The 19,417-nt window shown below is 41.7% G+C and overlaps 1 protein-coding gene across 1 annotated transcript in view; it reads left to right on the top strand.

Moving 5' to 3' along the window:
- PDE6D (phosphodiesterase 6D) overlaps positions 1–18,480 on the top strand; it is a 34,364-nt gene extending 15,884 nt beyond the window's left edge. The window contains exons 2-5 of the mRNA XM_039713390.1: positions 11,221–11,309; positions 14,459–14,584; positions 15,397–15,502; positions 17,848–18,480. Of these exons, the coding sequence (XP_039569324.1) occupies positions 11,221–11,309; positions 14,459–14,584; positions 15,397–15,502; positions 17,848–17,929 (403 nt within the window). The 3' untranslated portion in view covers positions 17,930–18,480. The remainder of the gene's footprint in view (positions 1–11,220; positions 11,310–14,458; positions 14,585–15,396; positions 15,503–17,847) is intronic.
- The last annotated feature ends 937 nt before the right edge of the window (positions 18,481–19,417 follow it).

The raw sequence follows: 19,417 nt of genomic DNA on the forward strand, positions 1-19,417 counted from the left end.
GTGAGACTGGAACTACTGGGAAGTTTTTCAATAGGAAGAGCTTGCTACTGGAACTTACTGGTTTTTTCCTGAAGTTTTTTTTATTCCAGCACTGTGTTTCGTCTTTGTCCTCCTCTGATCCCAATAGATTCTGATAGAATGTAATGAAAAAAGGAAACGAGGCAGGATGCAACAGCACGGATATTTCCACACAGTCACTGCTTGCAGTCCAACTCTGGGAAGCTTCAATGGATACAGAAACCACTAATCCCAAAGTATATTTCCCTTGGAGTGCAAGGGAGTATCTCAGTGTCACAAGGCCATTTGTGGATCCTTACAGAACTGGATGGGCATTGGTTCTGAAAGCACAACTCTGCCTAGCACAGAGTTTATTTTTTGTACTTTAACCAAACAGCTTCAAGAGTTGGAGATTTCTCTAAAATTTAATTACTCAACCACTGTCATCCTGTGTTCAAGGAGTCTGACTTGAGGCTGATGATGGAGTAACTGGTACCAGGCTGTTTGGACTTATTAAGCAAAACGTGTTTACATTGGTTCATCTCTAGGAGTCCTTTAGGCTCACAGTCCTCTCTGAATGTCATTCTGTGCAAAATTGATGGTCTCTTTGTACAAAATGGTGCCTGCCTGTCCCTGCCAGCAGTGAACAGCCATAGCATTTGTCCCAAGACTTTGTCCTTTTAGATTTATTGCTGGCTGCCTTTTGCAAAATTATTGCTGCAGTTCCTGGAGCTGGCAGTTGTGAGGACAGTTTGAATACATGGAAAAGTGCTGTGTTTCCACTCATTCACTGGGCTCTCTTTTACACGCAATGAACTGTGGAAGGAAATCTTGTCTGTTAGAAACTTTGTATCAGGGGCATCACTAGTTTTTAGAGTAGTGGAGATTTTTAAGCTTAGGTGGTTACTTGCCTTAAATCAGCAAAAAAACCTTGTGGTGTTGAGCGTGACCTGTACACTGAATTAATTTTGGCGCTTTGAGCTCAAAATATACTTGAGTGTCCAGACTTAGAACAGAAAAAGAAAATTTTCACAGGAGCTCTAGCTGAATTAATATGAACTAAGGCAGGAACAAATGCTATATTTTCCCCCATGAATTTCCTGTTTTGTGTTTCTGGTGTTTATTTAAGTTGTCTTAAAGAAAATAATATTATTAATAATTTTCAGAGGCTTATACATTTTTCTGATTTAGAACCATTTTTCTTCTGTTGTCAAAGGCAATACAGCCATTTTGCTGTCCTGCTTTAATATGGCATTTTAGACACTTAAAAATCCTTCTAATTCTGCAAGCAGTCCTCTTTATTTCCTTCCTTCTCGCCACTTCCATTAGTAATCCTTGGCAATGGTACAGAACCACCCTGCATTCGAGATAGGGTGACTGAGAAACCAACAAAAGCAAGAGAAACAGAGTGAAGGAAAGCACTGGCACCCACCCCACAGCATGATGGCAGCAATCTGTGCTCCTGCAGTCACTCCAAGGTACAACAAGAGTTTCCATCAGCCAGGGAGCACAGTTCCTGGCTGCCTAAAGAGAGAGGCAGTATTTATTGTCTGTTGAAGCACAAGTCTTGAAACCAAACACCTCCTGAGATGTCTTTCCTCCTCTTACTGATTCCTTGTGTGGCTGTGGGCAAGTCTTCATGTTTATTTCCCAGTCTCTACAGCAGGCAGTTATTCAAAAGCTACTTTGAGAACGTGAGTTGAAGTTTTTGAAGCACAGCGTAGTACTAGGTATGGTTTAAGTTATTGATCAGTGAGCTGTACTGTATTGCCTGTTTAGGGGGGCATCCTGTCTCTCCAGTTAATTGCTGGGGTGGCACTTGGTAGATGACAATGACACTGTGAAGTTCTGCAGACTGGTAGCACAGTTCACACCAAATTTCCAATCTGCATATCTGTTCTTAGAAGTCCATGATCTATTAATGTCTCCAGTAAATTACATATTCTTTTCAAATACATGAAACTGATAAATCTGGACTATCAGAAGTAGTCTCCAGAGCTCAGTAGGCTGGTGTGCTGGAGAGCTCTGTACGAGGAGATGTGAAATGAAGGAGAGAAAAAAGAAATTAAAGACTAATGGGGGAAAAAAAGCACATAGTCACTACATAGGAACACACTGTTGGAAGTCATGGAGGCTTTTTGTGTTGTCAGTTGCTTGTTTTACCAGGGGGACACTTTCAGCCTGAGATATTGCTTGGAGCTGGGTGGATGAACGGAACAGCGGGGGGACCTGCTGATGCTCAGCTTTGCCATTCTCAATAAACATCACTTTGCTCAATAGAGAAATTATTGCAGAGGCCTTCAAGGAACAAAGGCATTGACTGGCCACAAGCAGTGCTGATAAAACTGCCTCTTTAGAGCCTTTTAGGTTTGCTTTTTCTCCACTTTTCACACAAGGCTACAGGTCATTCAAGTGAAACTGTATGAAAATGCCAGCTAAGCAGCCATGTTTATCCCTTTTAGAAATTTGGTCAAAGAAGTCATTGTTCCTCTGCTCAGGTCTGTGCCCTTTCAGTATGGAGAAGTGTGAAGATCCTTTTAGACATAAAAAATCCAATCCTCCAGTGTTGCAAAAATGACATGAAATCAATCCAAGCTTTCTTTTATAAGCAAGCCAATATAATGCATATTTTAAAACAGCTGAATAATTGTATAAAATAAAGAGGCATATTGAGGTTTAAAATGCCTCATTCCATTAAAGCTGATTTTATTGCATGACTGTCGTGACATCAGCTGTGTAAAGAACAATAGTCCATAACAATTTACAGGGAGATAAATTCCTGTGAGAGCTTCTAGCTGCAACCTCCTTATCTATGAAAACGAAGTTATGCACCAGAACCCCTTGATAGATTGTTTCCATGAAACTCCCTCTAGTTCAGTTATTGCTGAAAACCTTGAAATGTTACCATAATAGTTTAGCTGTGAAGAAAATTTTGTTTTGAAGTAGTTAAGACAAAATAAAGTTATTTCAATTGCTGAAACACTTTCAGTGTTAATTTGCAGAGAGGAAAATTGTTTGATGTGCTAAAATTAAGAAGTGGGCAAACCAATTCCAATTGTTTAGGGTTTTAAAGAATTTAACTTAATTTTAAGCATTCTGGATGTGGCTCCTGAATCTGTCCTGCAACCTGTCTTACCTTTTGATATAGGCCAGGCATCTTCTCTAAGGAAGTTGCAGTGTTTTAATTGTTTTGATTGTATTTTTAGTTTCTCTTGTATACATGGTGTCTCTCTCAGCTCTCTCTGTACTTACATTCAGTTTTGTTCTGAGCTACAACCAACCCACTTTAAAATTATGTTCTGATAAAGCTCTATGGATTTTAAAGGTCACATTCTTTTCTTGGATGAATACATCATTCCCATTGATTCACCTGCTGTTTCTACAAACCCAGAGTGTTACTGATGACATTAATTATGTTAATATTGAAAGGTTCTTAGCACAAGCTCAGGCTTTTCTAACATGCTAATTTGTGAGATGCATTTAAAATGCATGGAAAATGGGAGGAGTTGGGTGTTACTGCATTGAAAAAAAAGAAAATAATTTTCTTTGTGCAGTTCCTGGTCCTGCAAGGAATGATGAGTTTTTCCAAGTTATTGATTGTTTTACTACCTAGATTGTAAAGCAATCTCCAGATGTGATCACATGTTGTTTTTCCTGCTGAGGCGTTGGTGTAAAGGAACTCTGTCAAGGCTATTGAGATAAGCCAAAGAAAAGCCTAAAAAACACAGGCAGCAGAAAACAGCAGAAAGCCACTACATTGCTTCAGCTTGCTTTGATTTTGGCACTGTTATCTGGTTCTAGGAACCATTTTAACATCTGTCTCTAGAGGAAATAAAGCACATTTTTAATAGCAGCAAACAGATCTGACACAGAAGGCAGCTTAGTCACTCTGACAGGGGAATCTGGCCCCAAGCCAGTTTTAAATTTTTTTGTTAGGGATCTCAAATCTTAGGGTATGGGGTTTGGTTTGAGATTAGAAGTGGTTTAGTCTCCCTGGGTTGAGTTTAGTTCCCAGAGAAGTCTCCAGGAGCCTTGTCTTGAAGGCTTTGCTGGTGTGCCAGGGTAACAGGGCAGTCTCTCCCTCTGCTGCAGGCAGGAGCTGCTCAGGAGTGTCACACGTTGTTGATTTTGTCTGAAGAAATCAAAAGTTACTTGCAAATGCCTAAATCAGTTCTTGTTGCTCAGCAGTGACAAATATTGCTGGACTTTCTAAGAGTTAAGCTTCTCCAGACTAGACTCATCTGAACTTCATCTGACTTCATCTGACTCATCTTGAAGCAACAGTGTCTACATCCCTGATCAGCTGCTTGCAAACCACTATAATTTATTCTTTTTTCCCTCCTGATGACCCTTAGCTTCATCTTCAGTAGGTCTGTAACTCTTTCCTTTAAAATCTACATCCATTTGTTTCTTTCTCCTTTGGTTTGAGGGAGAAAGGAAGAGTCAGTGAAATGGAAGTCTGGCTTGGTTGGCAGTACTTATGGGTATTACCAAAGAAACAAAACACATTTTCTCATCCTGTATGCCCATGTTGGACACTTCTCCTTCCAGAGTCTAGCAGCTCTCCATCTTCGTTGTTTATTACAGGTACCTGCTTTTGTTAAGACTACTATAGGTGTCAGAAATTCTGATTTAAATATTAAAGATTTGGAAAGATTTTACTGAATATTTTCAGACAGTTAATTGCCAACAGTGAAAATTAAACATTAATTTAAACTCTGCCTTATTTTGTTACCTGAGGTCACTAGGATGCTGTGGAGTAGAGATGGATGTTAGTTGTTCATTTTGATGAAAATACTGAATAATATTTGTGTCTTTCAACCTAAACTGTTTGAAAACACAGATGTTTAACTGGATAATTTTTTTATTAGCAAATGCTGGACATGGGTTTACTTCATTTTCAGTGTTTGTAGAGGTAAACAGGTTCTGCACTTCTCTGATTTATGGGCATCCCATTGCAGCTGATCTGGCTGTGCATGGACCTAGGCTGCATTTTTGTTGCAGACTTCTGCAATGTGCCTCAACATGAGCCCTGCTAAGTTGAAATGTATTCAGAGATTCAAGCAGGAAATACTTGGTGTGAACATAGTTCAGCTTCAAAATGGTCACCCAAGGTGCAGGGAGGATGTGACACACAGCAGGGAGTACTGGAGCTTCACTGCCCAGTGGGAGTGGTCAGAGCTCTGTCTGCTTAACACAATAGAAGGGGGCAATATTAATTTCTGCCCTTTTAGCATAATCTATTGCAGCTAAGGTAAGGTTGGCATGGTGTGCAGTAACTTGTGTAACTGTCTTTCCAAATATGGGCCAAGAGCAGCTTAATCCAGAACAGTCTGATGGATGTTAGATGGAAATTAGTTGTGTGATAACAGATCTGTGCAGAGACACACAAAGATGTAAGGCAGAAAGTATAAAGGGAAGTACAAAGTATACAAGTATATGATATTGTGTTGATCTTTTTGCTGTCATGCTGTAGCTGTTAAATATATCCCTCTGATTACATAATTTGCTGTGAAATTACTTTGTTGGTTGCTGAGGATTTTTGCTGCATTTTGTCATGTGGTTCACATTAATCTGTGGATCTCCCTGGCTTCTGTTGCACAGCAATTTGTTCTGTACAGGAGACTTTAAAAGCAAGCTCTTTTACAGCAAGGGAAGGAGTGCCAGCAGTGCTTTGAAGGGATAATTGGCTTCCTTCCATTTGAGGATTTAATGGAGCACCTTTCCAGCACCTCCCATCATTTTGGGAGCACAGTAACCCACATCTTGAGCATCACTCCAGGAAAGTTGGTTTATAATAGATGAGTTTTTAAAAAGTTCTGCCCCTGTAAGAACTGTCACAGCATGTTTTCTGTCTAATCAGGAACTCAACAAAGTGTGCTGCTTTCTGAAAGCAGAAGGTGACAGTACTATACCTCCAAGGCTCCAGTAATGTTTGAAGAATAACTTCCAGGTTTTGTGCTTTGGTATTCCTGTACACAGAATGGATGGATGCTCATTCAGTAGATGAGGATTGTGCACTGAATTTCATCCTTAGGCTAGGAGGAACACTGCCAGCATGTGGACTTGTGGCTTATTAAACAGCAGACAGCAGCATTTCTCTTGAGTGTGACCAGAGTGAATTCAAGGACCTGAATCAGCAGAATGTGCATATGCTTAAATTTAAGCACACAGTTAGGAGTTCTGTGGAAGAGTGATTTGGGAATTGTAATAAAAAGTGAGAGTAGAGATGGCATAAGGTTACAGCATGAATGGCATGAGTGGAGGAGAAGTGTGAGGCCATTTAGGTGGTCTGCTTTGTAGTCCTGTAGTTTGGTATTTACTTTGCATAATTTATGTTGGTCCTTATTCCTCAGACTGGATTGAAACAACCGAGATGAAAATATACTTCTGGGAAAATATGTCTGATATAAATATAAATATAATCCCTAAAGTTTGCTATTCATTTCCCTGTAAGTTAACATGCTTTCCTATGCCATCACTGCCTGCTTGTGTCTGCTTTTCACAACAGACCATGTAAAATCAGGAGCAAAGGTTGGTGGGTCCTGATCAGAAGCTTTTTTTGGGTCTGCGACAGAGACTGTTGTCTGAATTGCTCAGAACTTTCAGCTCCACCTTATCCCAGAGGACAGGTCTCATTAACATGTTATTGTTGAGATGTTGTTTGCACCTGGCAGGTAGTGAACTGTTTTTAATGTTGCATTTCATGTGTTAAAAAAAATAAAGCTGGCAGGGATGATGAAAGACCTTCCTTCTAGGAGTGGTTATGAACATTAGCCTTGTTTTTATTATGAAATGTAAGATACAGCAGTTCCTGAGGTTTTAGAATGGTGTAGACATAGACAGCAAGGAATAAAATGAAAAATGGATCACTTTAAGAAGAGAAATGATACCTGCTGTTTGCCACTGCCTTTGAGATATTCCAGAAGTGCTAAAGATTACAACAGGCACATAATAGTCAGGGAGATGGAGGCAGAACTTCTTTTAATTCCATACTACTTTAATGATAAATTTTGTTTGTACTCATTCTCTTCCTCAAGGCTACTCGTAATTACAAGTGTGGTAATACAAGGCAATCTTTTGCAATGCTAATACACTGAAAGATAAAGGATGTACATTCTGATTTGTTTGAACCAAGTGATCTCTGTGACAGATACAAAAAAGAAAGAACTCCTGACATCAGAGGTATTAAAGAAAGCAAAATTTGAATTTAGAAATGCACAAACCATTTCCCTTCATCAGGCTAAGCAAAATAGGTCTGTGAGAGAGCTAATTCATGTAATGTATATAAAGCTAGTCAAGTTCCAGCTACTACAAAGCTTTTATGTAAGACTTTGCTGACCCAATAGGTGGTGGAATATAAATAGATCAACATACACCCTTCCTTCTGCTGTTCTACCTAATCCTTCCTTGCCTTCAGGATTGAAGAGTATTTGATCTATTGAGTCTTAAATCAGACATCATTTCCAAAAAAAACCCCACCCCAAGCCCCCAAAATACAAATGAATGAAAATTTAATGGTGTAAGTGAGAAACTGAATTAGGAATACACTAATGTTTTTCCTTTCTCCTGCCTTCCCCCACATATACAAACTTCACCCAGCTGGAGCTGCCTGGCTTCCTACTTGCTCTGAGCTACCCCTATTAAATGGCTTTACATGAACCTCTTCAAAAAGAGTAATTGTATCAGACCAATATGAATTTGCTTTCTCCTTTTCAATAATGCTTAAAATGCCCTCATCATTCTGCCTGCAGGTCTCCACTGCTGCTCAGGAGGTGGAGCACTCTTTATTTTTAGTAACAATATCTCTCATGCTGGGGTGGAAGAATCTTAAACCAATTAAACACATTAGAAGATAATAGTGTGTGTGGGTTTCGTTCAAGATCTCCATTTTCTTCACTCTGGGGTATGTTGTATTACCAGCCTTCCTATCCAAGATGACAGAAATAGTCTTGATAAGCTGCTAACTAGGTAAGCAGTACAGCTGCTGCTTTGTCAGGTATTCCCATGTCAAGAAATCACTTGTGATGGGGTTTGCCTCTTTTTTTCTTTTCTTTTTTTTTTTTTAATTCCATTAAAGTCTTATACATTATCTCAGTTTTGACTAAAACTTTTTTCAGATGCCGGTTTCTTTTTAAACATTTATTTTTAAAAAATAATTAACCTCTTGTACCTGAAGTGTTTTTTCCAATAGAAAGAGATTGTGTGTGTCTGTGCTTTTAAGATCTGATGATTTGTTCTTCCCTTTTAATAATGTTTAGTTACTGGGAAAAAAACTTGTGAACTGGCTAGTGTATTCTGAACGCTTCAAATATGTCTGGGTCCACAAATTTCTACTCTTTGTATACACTCTGATTAGCAGGTTGATTTTGTTTTTTCATTTCCAGAAGGTAGAAGAGCATGCCCTGAACATGGACTTGTCAAGGTCAGAAAGCCTTTGACTACACTGACACAAAACCTTTATTTATTTGATAAGGAATTTACACAGGCTAGCAATGTTCAGATTGTTTAAATACAAGATATTTTCTGGGAACTGTGGCATGCATTGCTGCATGCATGAGGCATGGTCTCATCAGCAGGGTTAGAGCCTTGAGCTTTTTATTTATTCTGCATCTTGAATTTGACAGTCATAATACAAAGCATGGGGCAGGCTGTCCTGCATGGATTTACTTTCACAGTGGAACATCCATAAACAAAATAAAGCCAGATAGCACTTTATAGATGTCCAACACCCCAAATGTTAACATACATTTTAAGTGGTAACATTGTTCAGCACAGCAGCATAACTTGGATCACCTTTCTTGGACTGGACTGAGAGAAATCCTGATAGGGAGAAGTTACAGAGGTCAGGAGTGTACAGTAGTGTTTTCTCTCACCAGGACTAGTAGGTTACTAACACTATTACTGTGTATTTCAAGTAAGGATAATAATTAAGCTGTCAGGCTACTTCTCACTGAAGGACACTTCTAATATAATACTTTTGAAACTGGTGAATGTGATTTTAGAGTGCTCCAAAAATTGACAAGGGAAGAGGGATGGGAAGGCAAGTCATGGCAAGGAAAAATGGTCCGTTAGTCAGAGTACATTAGATAGAGCAGCTGAGAGGCTGGATCAGTTCCTTTACAGTGCTGGGTTTGCTGTACTGGTCAGAGTTTCATTTCCAGTTTAGAGGAACTCAGCTAGTGCTCAGTTTGGCACTACACAGCCTGTGGCCAAACCTGGGAGCTCATAACTCTGACTGATATTGATAGTGAGCAAACAGTAAATAAATACTTGTGAGAGGACCATTTTTTAAAGGTAGTACAGGTTTTTGATAATCAAGTGCCCAATTTACTAAATTACTGTTCAGCTGATAGTTAAGAGTGTTTGTGTGGCAGAGTGTTGGGAAGATAAATGAGTTTGTCAGTGAGATGCTCAGATTGTCTCATTTGTTATTTTCCCCTCGTACATGGCACTTGATGGATGGCACACTGCTTTCTATGCAAATAGCTTCACCCTGGCTAATTTGTATGTGTGTGTGTGGGGAGATGTATGGAAAAATGGTGGATTTTTTGGCATTTTAAATTACTGTTTGGGCAGTTCCATCCTGCAGGTTGTGTTGGCTGAGGACTTGGAGTTTTTCAGCCAGCACCACATGCAATGCCCAGCCCTGCTGCAGGTTCTTCTTGCCATTCTGCTGTTCATTTTCTCTCTCTGACTTCCCTGCCAGCCCCTGTCTGCCTTGGGTTGCTGGCTGGGGAGAGAGCTCCACTTTGCAGCTTCCTGCTAGGATGTAGGTGCCAAACAGAACCCTCGCCCTCAGAGGATGCTTTTCATCTTCTCTCTCTTTTGCCTTAATCCCAGAACAAGTGGTAGATACAGTGTGTTTGGAACAAGCCTAGAAGGACATGAGCAGGCTGCCCTGTGTTCCCTCTTTCCATTCTCTAAGTTGTTGCTAAGTTTTATGTGAACAGACCCTGTGCACACATTCTCTTTGTGTTTTCAGTGGGGCATGGAAAGTCTGACCAGCCTTCCCCAAGGGAAAGAATCCTCACATCTCTGCTGAGGCAGCCATCTTCCCTTCCCCTCCTCCACACACATAATTTTAAAACAAATGTTCGTCTGTGATGCAAAATTTGCTAAAGCATCTGTTTCTTCCTTGGAGCTCTGGAAAAATGGGATCAGTGTGATGAGTTTGTGTGAGTCTGCCTGGAAACTGTGCGTGTTAAAGGATGAGTTCAATATGCAAATCTCCAACAGCTCCTATTTATACCCGTGTCGAGGTCCATATTGTCCCTCTTCTGTCTCCACCTCCCCAGCCAGTCCCTTGAGCAGTTGTTGTAGGCAGTAGTGACTACTAATGGTGTGCTTAAGGGGGAGCTCCTGGAAAGGCTCTGCTTTGTGTGGGCTCATCCCACAGACCCTGCTCTGTGCAGTCTCTGGTGTTGACACTGCTGAATCCTCAGAGCCACCCTGAGGAGCTGCAGAGCAGGAGAGCCTGAGGCTTCCGGATGGCTGTGTTCAGGATGGCATCATGCAGGTGTGCAGGCTCCTTGTTCTGAGCTGTCTGAGTTACCCTGTGAGAGAGCTTTTGCAAGGTGTGCTTAAGATCATTATTAACTGTCCCTTTGGAAATATGAATATCAGGGCGTTTTGGAAGCTGGCACAGCCTCACTTGCTGAGAGTGAAAAGAGAAGATCTCTCTTTGCTTAGCACTCAGCAGCTGAAGAATTCCCATGAGTGGCAGTTATGAGGTCAACAGCAAGAGAACAACCCTTGATATTAATATTTTGTAAGCTAAGAAAAGAAGCTGGATTGGATGTTACTCTTTTCTCATGTTATGTAGAAAGGACTCCTTTTCCTAGCGATTTTCAAATGCTGGAGAAGAGCAATTGTTTGTGTAACAATCTGTTGTTGTTAGCAATGCTCTTGCTTCTCCACAGCACAGTGACACTGTCTTTATCCTTTAGAAGCAGTGGAAATGGTAAATGAGGTTAACAGGCTCCAATCTAAAGTGAAAACTAAATCTGTGGCTATATAACTCTTGTTGCATTCCTTCAGGTCAGCGGTTGGTTTGTTTATTTATTCTCAGGGAAAAAGCATCTCTTTTCCTTGGCCTGCTGAGAACCAGAAACCATTACTGAAACTCAGCTGGAGTAGCCTGTTTCAGAACTCAGCAAAGAATACTACACACAGCATTTAGGGATATAGATAGCTTGTTTTCCTTATTTGCTTCCCAATCAGAAACTGGATGAACCTTCGGGATGCAGAAACAGGGAAAATCCTCTGGCAAGGAACAGAAGATCTGTCTGTACCTGGAGTGGAGCATGAAGGTACTGTGTGACTGCATTGTGCATTTGGGGCTGGGTGGTGCTGCATGTCTGGGTCACCTGAATTGTAAACATACCCCTGCTTTGAAGGACAGATGTCACCTTTGTCACTTGGGCAAATCATATCACCTCACTGTGCCTCAGATTTTCATTGCAAATAAAACAGGAACTGTCATCTCCATCAGAGGAACTTGGGGAATTAATTAAAACATACTCTGGCCTGAGATTAATGCCCATTGTACAAGGAATAGTTAAGATCTCATCTGATGCACAGTTCACTCATCCATCTAGAAGATGGATGACTGCAAACTGTGGCAGATGCAGAGGAGAGCTATTAGGAGAAGCCACTGAAAAGATTACAGATGAGAGGATGGTCTTCCTTGGGAGCAGAGACAAAAAAAATAGTTCTTGTATGTCTTAGCTAGAAAAGAAACCTGAGGTAGATGGGTTATGTTTAATAAATAGGCTGAGAAGGGAGGGAGACATCCAACAAAGCAGGGTAATCTGATGGTGAATTAAAAGGTGTGGGAAAATGCAGTTCTGCTACAGTCCTGCAGCAGAAGCAGGGAGGAGAAACAGAGTAATTGTTCTAAAATTAAATCCATATGTGTCTTAAAGTCATGATAGAGTACTTGTGTGTGTGTGTTCTGTGGCCTTTCAGGGCAAATCACAGTCTAGACATAGCAAACAAAAACCACATATATATCAGAGTGAATAAAATACATTTTCTTTAAACAGGACTTCTATTTGCTTTTTAAACATGACTTCTATTTTATTTAAGTACAAGTTTCTTTATAAAATGAACTCTTAAGTTTCAAATCATGATACTGTATTACTACCTTAATTTACTATTACCACTTAGATGAAATAAAAACAATATTAATGTGGTATTGGATTGCTGCCAAAGTCTTAGCATTAAACTGCCTTAAGTAGTAAAAATCACAGCCTGAGCACCTGAAACTAGAATTAATCATCTAAACCAGCATTTGACAAGCAGGAGCTTTTCCAGTCAGCTCTATTCAGTGACAGGGCATTTGAAACTGGGAGGCAATTTGGAAGATGCAAATCTGTGAAGTTTGGTTTCTTCCAATACACAAGCAAATCTTGGGGTAAGCTGCTGAGGTGCAGCTCTTACAGAATCCCCACAGCCAGCTTTCATCCAAGACATACAAATAGTCCTTTCATTATCTAAGCAAAGGTGTAGTTTAAAATGTAAAATCAGTTTGGCTAAGAAAGACAACTTGCTTTCTTCAATGTCCCAAATATTTAAGGTAGCTTTATTTAAATTAAATGAAAACATAATTATATGAGTATTTTAATTGAATTTCAGTTTCTAACTAAATGGTTGGACCCAAAATTACTTGTGAGTAAATAAGATATGTGTCATTCAACACTTTCTAATCTAATCAGCATTAAGCATCTGACTAAATGTATGTTAACCATGGAAGTGCTTAAATAAATGTGCAGGTATAGTACATCCTCAATTTAACAAAAAGCACTAGTAAATTTAGGATTAAGTCTATGCTTATCTGCATCCCAGCATGTTTCAAAATTAGAATCAATCTCCTTTCTTTTCTATTTTTAATAGAAAAAAGAGAGAAATAAAAGTAAAATGAGCTTAAAATAAATAATGTCAATTAAAATTTTTGCTTGATGGTATAAATGTAAATTAAAATGTCTTAAATCAGATGTTTAAAGACAACGCAGTCCCACTTTTATTAAACGTAACTATTTATTTGGTAGTTTTACATTGTTAAAGCAAACATTCTCAGGACTCTGTCTTGGGGATGAAAGAAATGAAATTACTAAATTTCAGAATAGTTTTAACGAGTCATTTTACACTTAACTGCAAAGGGATGTTTATCCCCAATGGTGTAGTCTGTACTGGTGAGGGCAGTAGAGGATGGTGCCATGCAGGTTTCCATGGTGCAGAAAGTCCCATAAAAATAATTAGAGACCTTTTACATTTAAAACTCTTGCCTTACACTTCTAATTTTCTTTTTAATTTTTTTTTTTTACCAAGCTGTGGGCTGTATACTTCTCCTTGGGGTAGGATGCTGGCTTACATTCCCTAAGCCTCCAGCTCGTGAGACTGGTGTCGTATCAAGGTCCTAGTCCATAAAATTGTTCTACATTAGAGAGATTTGCCTGAGGTTTGGGAGACTCCTGCATTTATTAAACACCAGCCTGCTCCCTGCTCGTGGATGTTGTGATGTGCCTTCCATTTTGGAACAGTTTGGCTCATAAAGCACATGCCAGCTGTCTTCCCTCCCCTCTTAATTTCTAAAAAATTCACATGAAACGTTTTCCTAATGCAGGAAGGAATTATGCACAATCACACCAGTGAAGTATGATGGGCTTGGGAGATTTTTACTGGTTTGGTCCCTCCTCATATTCTCCTGATTAGGACTCTTAATCAGTGCTCCCAAACTGTCCCTTCTCTTACTCCTCTGCCTCTAAAAAAAAGAAAAATCATCTGGTGAAATCTCTACCAGGTACAGTTTGCCACTTGCTGTTTGTTGGTGTCTCACCTACTGCAAGAGCCCAGAAACCTGGACTGTCAAATTGCTCTCTCCAGTGAGGTTCTGGCTTTACAGCCTGGGCAGCTCTCACTGTTAGGGGAACAGGCTTTTACTTCTACAGGACACTTCCCAGAGCTCTGAGATGGCTGAGGAAGTGCTGCTGGGCTGAGAAGCACACGTTGGTGGTTTGCTCTGGGGATGCACAGTCTGAAAGGGAAGGAAAAGTGAGAAGGACTAAGGAGCTTGGTGTGCTAAGCAGCCCTTTGGCTGCCAGTCATCTTCAGCACAATTCTTAAAGGAAAAATTTAAGTTGCATCTTATATTTCAACTTTAAAAAATATGGGGTTTAGTAACAAGCAACTAAGAACCAGGAGTCTGGTTCTGAGAGATCAGTATTGTATCCCTGGTTCTGTCATAAATATCATTCTTGGCTGTGGGCAGGGTACTTAAGGTATTTGCATCTTGGATTTCACTCTTGCAAATGTAAAAACAAAGTCCTTTGTGTTTGTATTTTTCCTGCTGCTATGATCTTGTATTAGTCCTAATCATTATTTCCAAGTATAGAATAATAGTACCTGCAGAAGCTGGATTTTATTGTGTTCAAATAATGTTTCTTTATCTGTTTCACAGCTCGAGTTCCTAAAAAAATCCTGAAATGCAAAGCAGTATCTCGGGAGTTAAACTTTTCCTCAGCAGAACAAATGGAAAAATTCCGTCTGGAACAGAAAGTTTATTTCAAAGGGCAGTGTCTAGAAGGTATGGATGTGCTCTGTGTGCTGCAGCACAGGGACTGACCCCCAGCAGGGCAGGGATTAGAGCGACTAAAATGGGTTGAATGTGGTGATTTTAATTTTTCAGAGTAGCACTGAAGCACTCGTCTTGTCAGGACTAATGGGCCACAGTATTAAGGATAGCATTTCATAAGTGTATTAACACTTTGTTATGTAAGCAAAAAAGCTGGGTAATCATGCCTGAGGGCATAAATCCACCACAGGCTGCCTGAGGCAAGGAAACAGGCTATTTCAGAGTCAGCTGTTACTGGAATTGCTGGGTCTTCCTCAGAGTGCCAGGCTGGAGCCTCTGGTTTACCTGGGTTACAGCAGTGCCGGTGACCCCACAACTGCACCTCTGACCCCCCTCACTGCAGTGCTGCTCTTCATCTGGGCTGGAGAAGGGGCAGACAAAACACTGAGCTCCCTGGCTCTTGGGAAACCAGTTGCACACTTAACCTCAGCTGGATCCCAAGATGTCTGCAAGGGGAGGAGGGTGGTTTCCCTGTTCCCAATTAGGTGTGTTGAAATTCTCACCAAATGCCACGGAAGTGGTGTGACCTTATCTGTACCATCAGCTATTTCAAAAAGGGAGTATCTGCTCTAAGAGGAGGGCAGGGCTCAGTGCAGTTTAAGCTGTACAAAGCAATTTAAATGTAAAATGTTGGCAGCCCAGCGGGACAGTTTAGGGAGTTCCCCGGGCTAGCAGGTAAAAAGCAAAAGGACCATTTGTGAATTTTCTTCTTTCAATGCCTCTGGATCTCTTTTTCTTTTCTTTTTTTTTTTTTTTCTTTGCAGAATGGTTCTTTGAATTTGGTTTTGTGATTCCTAACTCCACAAACACTTGGCAGTCCTTGATAGAGGCAGCACCTGAATCACAGATGATGCCAGCTAACGTTTTAACGTGAGTGCCTTGGGCTTGCAGAGTCTGAGAGCAGGCAAAGCAAAAGCAGTGCATGGCATTTCCTTGGGGGCAACGGTGGGAAGGAGAAGAGGGAACTGCTACCAACTCTGAATCACCTCACTACTGTTGTTGAGTGATAAAAGGGGTTAAGCCAACCTCATTACCTTCCTTCCCATAGGTCCAATTTGCATTTATATAGCAATAAAGGTTTGGAGAAAGTGAAACTGATTCTTTAATAAAGTTGCTTAATTTTTTTGGAAGGTGAATCGTGAAAGGATTTTAAAATGTTTTTCAACTTAATACCTGTTATATCCAGGGGGAAAAAAAACCAAAAACCAGCAGATTTTTGGGCCATTTCTAAATCAGCTATTGATCATTGACTCTTGTCCAAGGTAGTTCAGTTCATGCAATATATCACCTGTAGTAGCTGCTCTAGTGTTTGTTTCATCACTGTAACATTTTGCTGAGCTTTGTGTCTTTAACATTGGCTTATACACATTTAGTGTATATGCATATATACACATTTATATGCACTATGCATGGAGTTGTATTTGAGGCTAAAGTACCTTTAACAGGAAGGAATCAGTCACTTTACAGTCACCTGCAGGACGATTGACACAGCCTCCTCACAAGTCTGCTCCTGGCTCTGTGTGCACATGGGCTCCTGAGCAGGGCAGTGATGCCTCAGATGTGTCACAGTGACACGTGCTGAGCATTGCCCGGTGTGGGCAGCCAGGCTCCAGCTTTGGGGCATGATGGAAAAGGCTCCTGGGAAGGGTAACCATCCTCCCTGCAGTGCTGGATGGGTGCTGGCAAGCACACAAGGAGAGCACTGCCAGAAACAGAAGGGTTTGGGAACCCTGCTGCCAACAAGAGGCAGCCAGGGAGCAGCCAGTCTCACTGCAAGGTCACTGTGTCCTCTGGAAGATCTCCCTCTCCAGCATTTTCCCTCTCATTCCCTGTCTGGAGCAAAGCCAGTCGCATAGAGAAGGCACTGGGGTGGGAGCTACCGTCAGTGATTCCCATTCACAGCACGTTTCAAAGAGAGTGGGCTTGGAGGAGAGCACCAGTGTTCCAATAGTGCTCCTGGCACAGCCTGCTCAGAACCTTGGAGGTGCTGCACACACCCTCAGCTCCCAGAGCTGGGCACTGCCAGTACAGGAGGAGCCAGATTTGGGAACCAGAATAAAGAAACAAAGACATTTGACAAGTTGCTTTTGATCATCTCAGGAATTCGAGACGTTTTCAGGACTGGGAGTCAAGAGAAGTTAGTTTTCAAATGACCTTGAGGATTTTCCAATGTACCATTTGTTCCCTGAAGTATGTCCACTTGCAGTGGGGAGCCCAGATCCCTCTCTCCTATTTATAGAGGTATCCTTAAGTCATTCTTGAAGCTTTTCAGTAGAATGTCCCAGCCCAAAGAAATCCAAAGGGGAATTTGTGGCCCAAAGAAGTCATCATTTTACAGCTGCCAAGATTTGGAGACCTCCTCATTTTCTAATATTCCCGAAGACCTCATGTTTGTCTTGGTGTTTCCAAACCAGGAGAGAATGGAGGTGTGATACTTGGTGCTAACCAAAGCACTGCATGAAGAGTTCCCAAGATGACTGAGTATCAGATTGAGGACATTCCTTGACATTTAAGTTCAAGCGTTGTCCACACCACAGCAAAACCTTACACTCTTAGCAGGTCCACTGTTACAGACACCAAGAGCCACAGTGGAGGTAGAACTGCCGCTTTGCTTTTCAAGATCCAGGTTGTTTAGATAAGGTCAGATCACACTGCTTAGGTGTCCAGGTGTTGTAATGGTCCCAGTTCTAATTTTATGTACCAAAATTTCAGAAGTCAGCAAATTACATCCCCAGAGCTTCTGTCACATCCAAATCCACATTTCCATTGCTGTTTGTATAAAATATGCTTGTGTCTTTGCATTTAAGCACTTCTTAAAGGAAATGACATATTGGTTGATGTAGCTTGCTCAGCACTAGAGGACGGAGAAGGAGAATAAAAAAAATAATTCCCATTAGTTTTCACAATTCCTGCAGGAGATAGGGACCTAAAGGTGCTGGGACTGCTGGTTTATTTTTAGCAGTAGGAGTGAGCAGGAGTTTGCTGTCCGAGCACTCTGCAGCCTGAGCAGTACCGTGCTCAGACAGGGGAGGGATGGGGGAACATTGCACACAGGAATGTATTTGGAGTCCTGATGACCCTGACCAGGACAGTGCTCAGAGAAGAGGTTGTGGGGTGGTCAGGGTGTGAGCCCAGGCTTGTGAGAGCGTGGAGAGGAGCAGTCACTGTCCATGCAGCCTTCTAACACCTCTTCTCTCTCCTCCTTCCTCCCGCAGTGGTAATGTTATTATAGAAACCAAATTCTATGATGACGATCTTCTCGTAAGCACTTCCAGAGTGAGACTTTTCTACGTTTGAGATGGGGCTTTTTGGAGCTGTTTTAGTTTTCCTCCATACAGTTCTTGGTGCAGAACCCCCCCGACTATCCAGTGGAAGACACTCCTGTAGGCAGTGACCCTGGGGACCAGCTCAGCGTGGGTTGTGACCTTTGCCCATCAGTTCTTTTGCTTTCTTCTCTGACAAGACCAGACCAAATCCTCAGAGACGGGGCCATCTGCTTAGCGATGCCCTCAGGAAGAGAGGCTGTCTCTGAACACAGGCAAGCGATGGTCGTGCAGAACCAATACTGTAAATTTATGTTAGTCTCATCCTTTCTACTTCTCTGGACCCTGGTATAATCTCCCATTTCCACTCACACCGAACTCTCAATGCTTTTATTTTGGGGTTAAGTTAACCTTTTCATCTTTCTCATGTTGTAGATTTTTATCCTTTCGCTGGATTTCTGTGTAACTGGTCCACACATCCTCTTACCCCAAACTTGTAAAATAGACTGTGATATCACCTAATGTAATTAAAACAAATTTCTCAATTAAAACATTCCTACCGTCCAAAGAAGGGAAAAAATGTCAGCTTTGTGTGTTTTCCTTTCTGTTACAAAAATGTACTTCAGCAGGCACAAACTCTCATCACTCAAGCCAGCAGCAGAACAGGGCTTTCCCCTGCTCTGCCCCTTCCACAACCCCCCTCTCTGTGCTCTTCCTCCAAGTGTCTACATCAGAAAGGTGTCCTGACTTCTCTAGCCAAGGCTTCTCCTTGGCCTCCCCTGTGTCTGTTAATCCCTTGGGGCTGGTTGTCCCCTTGTCACTGCTTTCTCGAGCAGCACTGCACACTACTGTGCTTTTCCAAGTGCCTGGGGACACTCAAGCCCCTCTGGAAAACCCACGTTCCCCTGAGCCCACCAGCATCACTCCCGTGCTGGGCTGGGCTCCCTGGAGCTCACTGGGGCTGCAGTTGCTGACACCAACACTCCCCAGGTGTGTTCAGTGACACACAGCAGCACGTCTGTGACAGATTCTCCAGCCCTGCTGCCACTTTTCCCTGCAGTTTGTAATCAGCTCTAGCACGTGGACATTGTGGGAAGGGACATCTCCAGCTGCTGCCTCTGAACATCACAGGCAGCTGTGCAATCACTCAGTGCCTTGGTCAGCCTGTCCTGTTGCTGGGCTTGAGATCCTGAGAGCCACAGGGAAATTAAAGGCATCTTTTCACATCCTGGATTCAGCCACTGTGTGTGTGGGAGGGGTACAGAGTAAACATTGTTTAGGGGGTTTGAAGCTGGACCATTAATCCCCATTAGCCACAACAACAATTTTCTCACCAGACCTCACTGATGGATCCCAGCCTGGAGCACCTGCAGGGCAGAGTCTTGTCAGCAGTGTGACCCATCCCAGGCCAGCCTTCGAACAGAGACACCAACCAAAACTGCACCCAGCACCAACGACAGCCAGTGAGGGTGGGAGCTCTGTCCCAGAGGAGACACAAAGGTATCCAAAAGGAAAAAAAAAA

The sequence above is a fragment of the Passer montanus genome, unplaced genomic scaffold (assembly GCF_014805655.1).
Source record: "Passer montanus isolate IOZ18808 unplaced genomic scaffold, ASM1480565v1 scaffold29, whole genome shotgun sequence".
Lineage (NCBI taxonomy): Eukaryota > Metazoa > Chordata > Aves > Passeriformes > Passeridae > Passer > Passer montanus.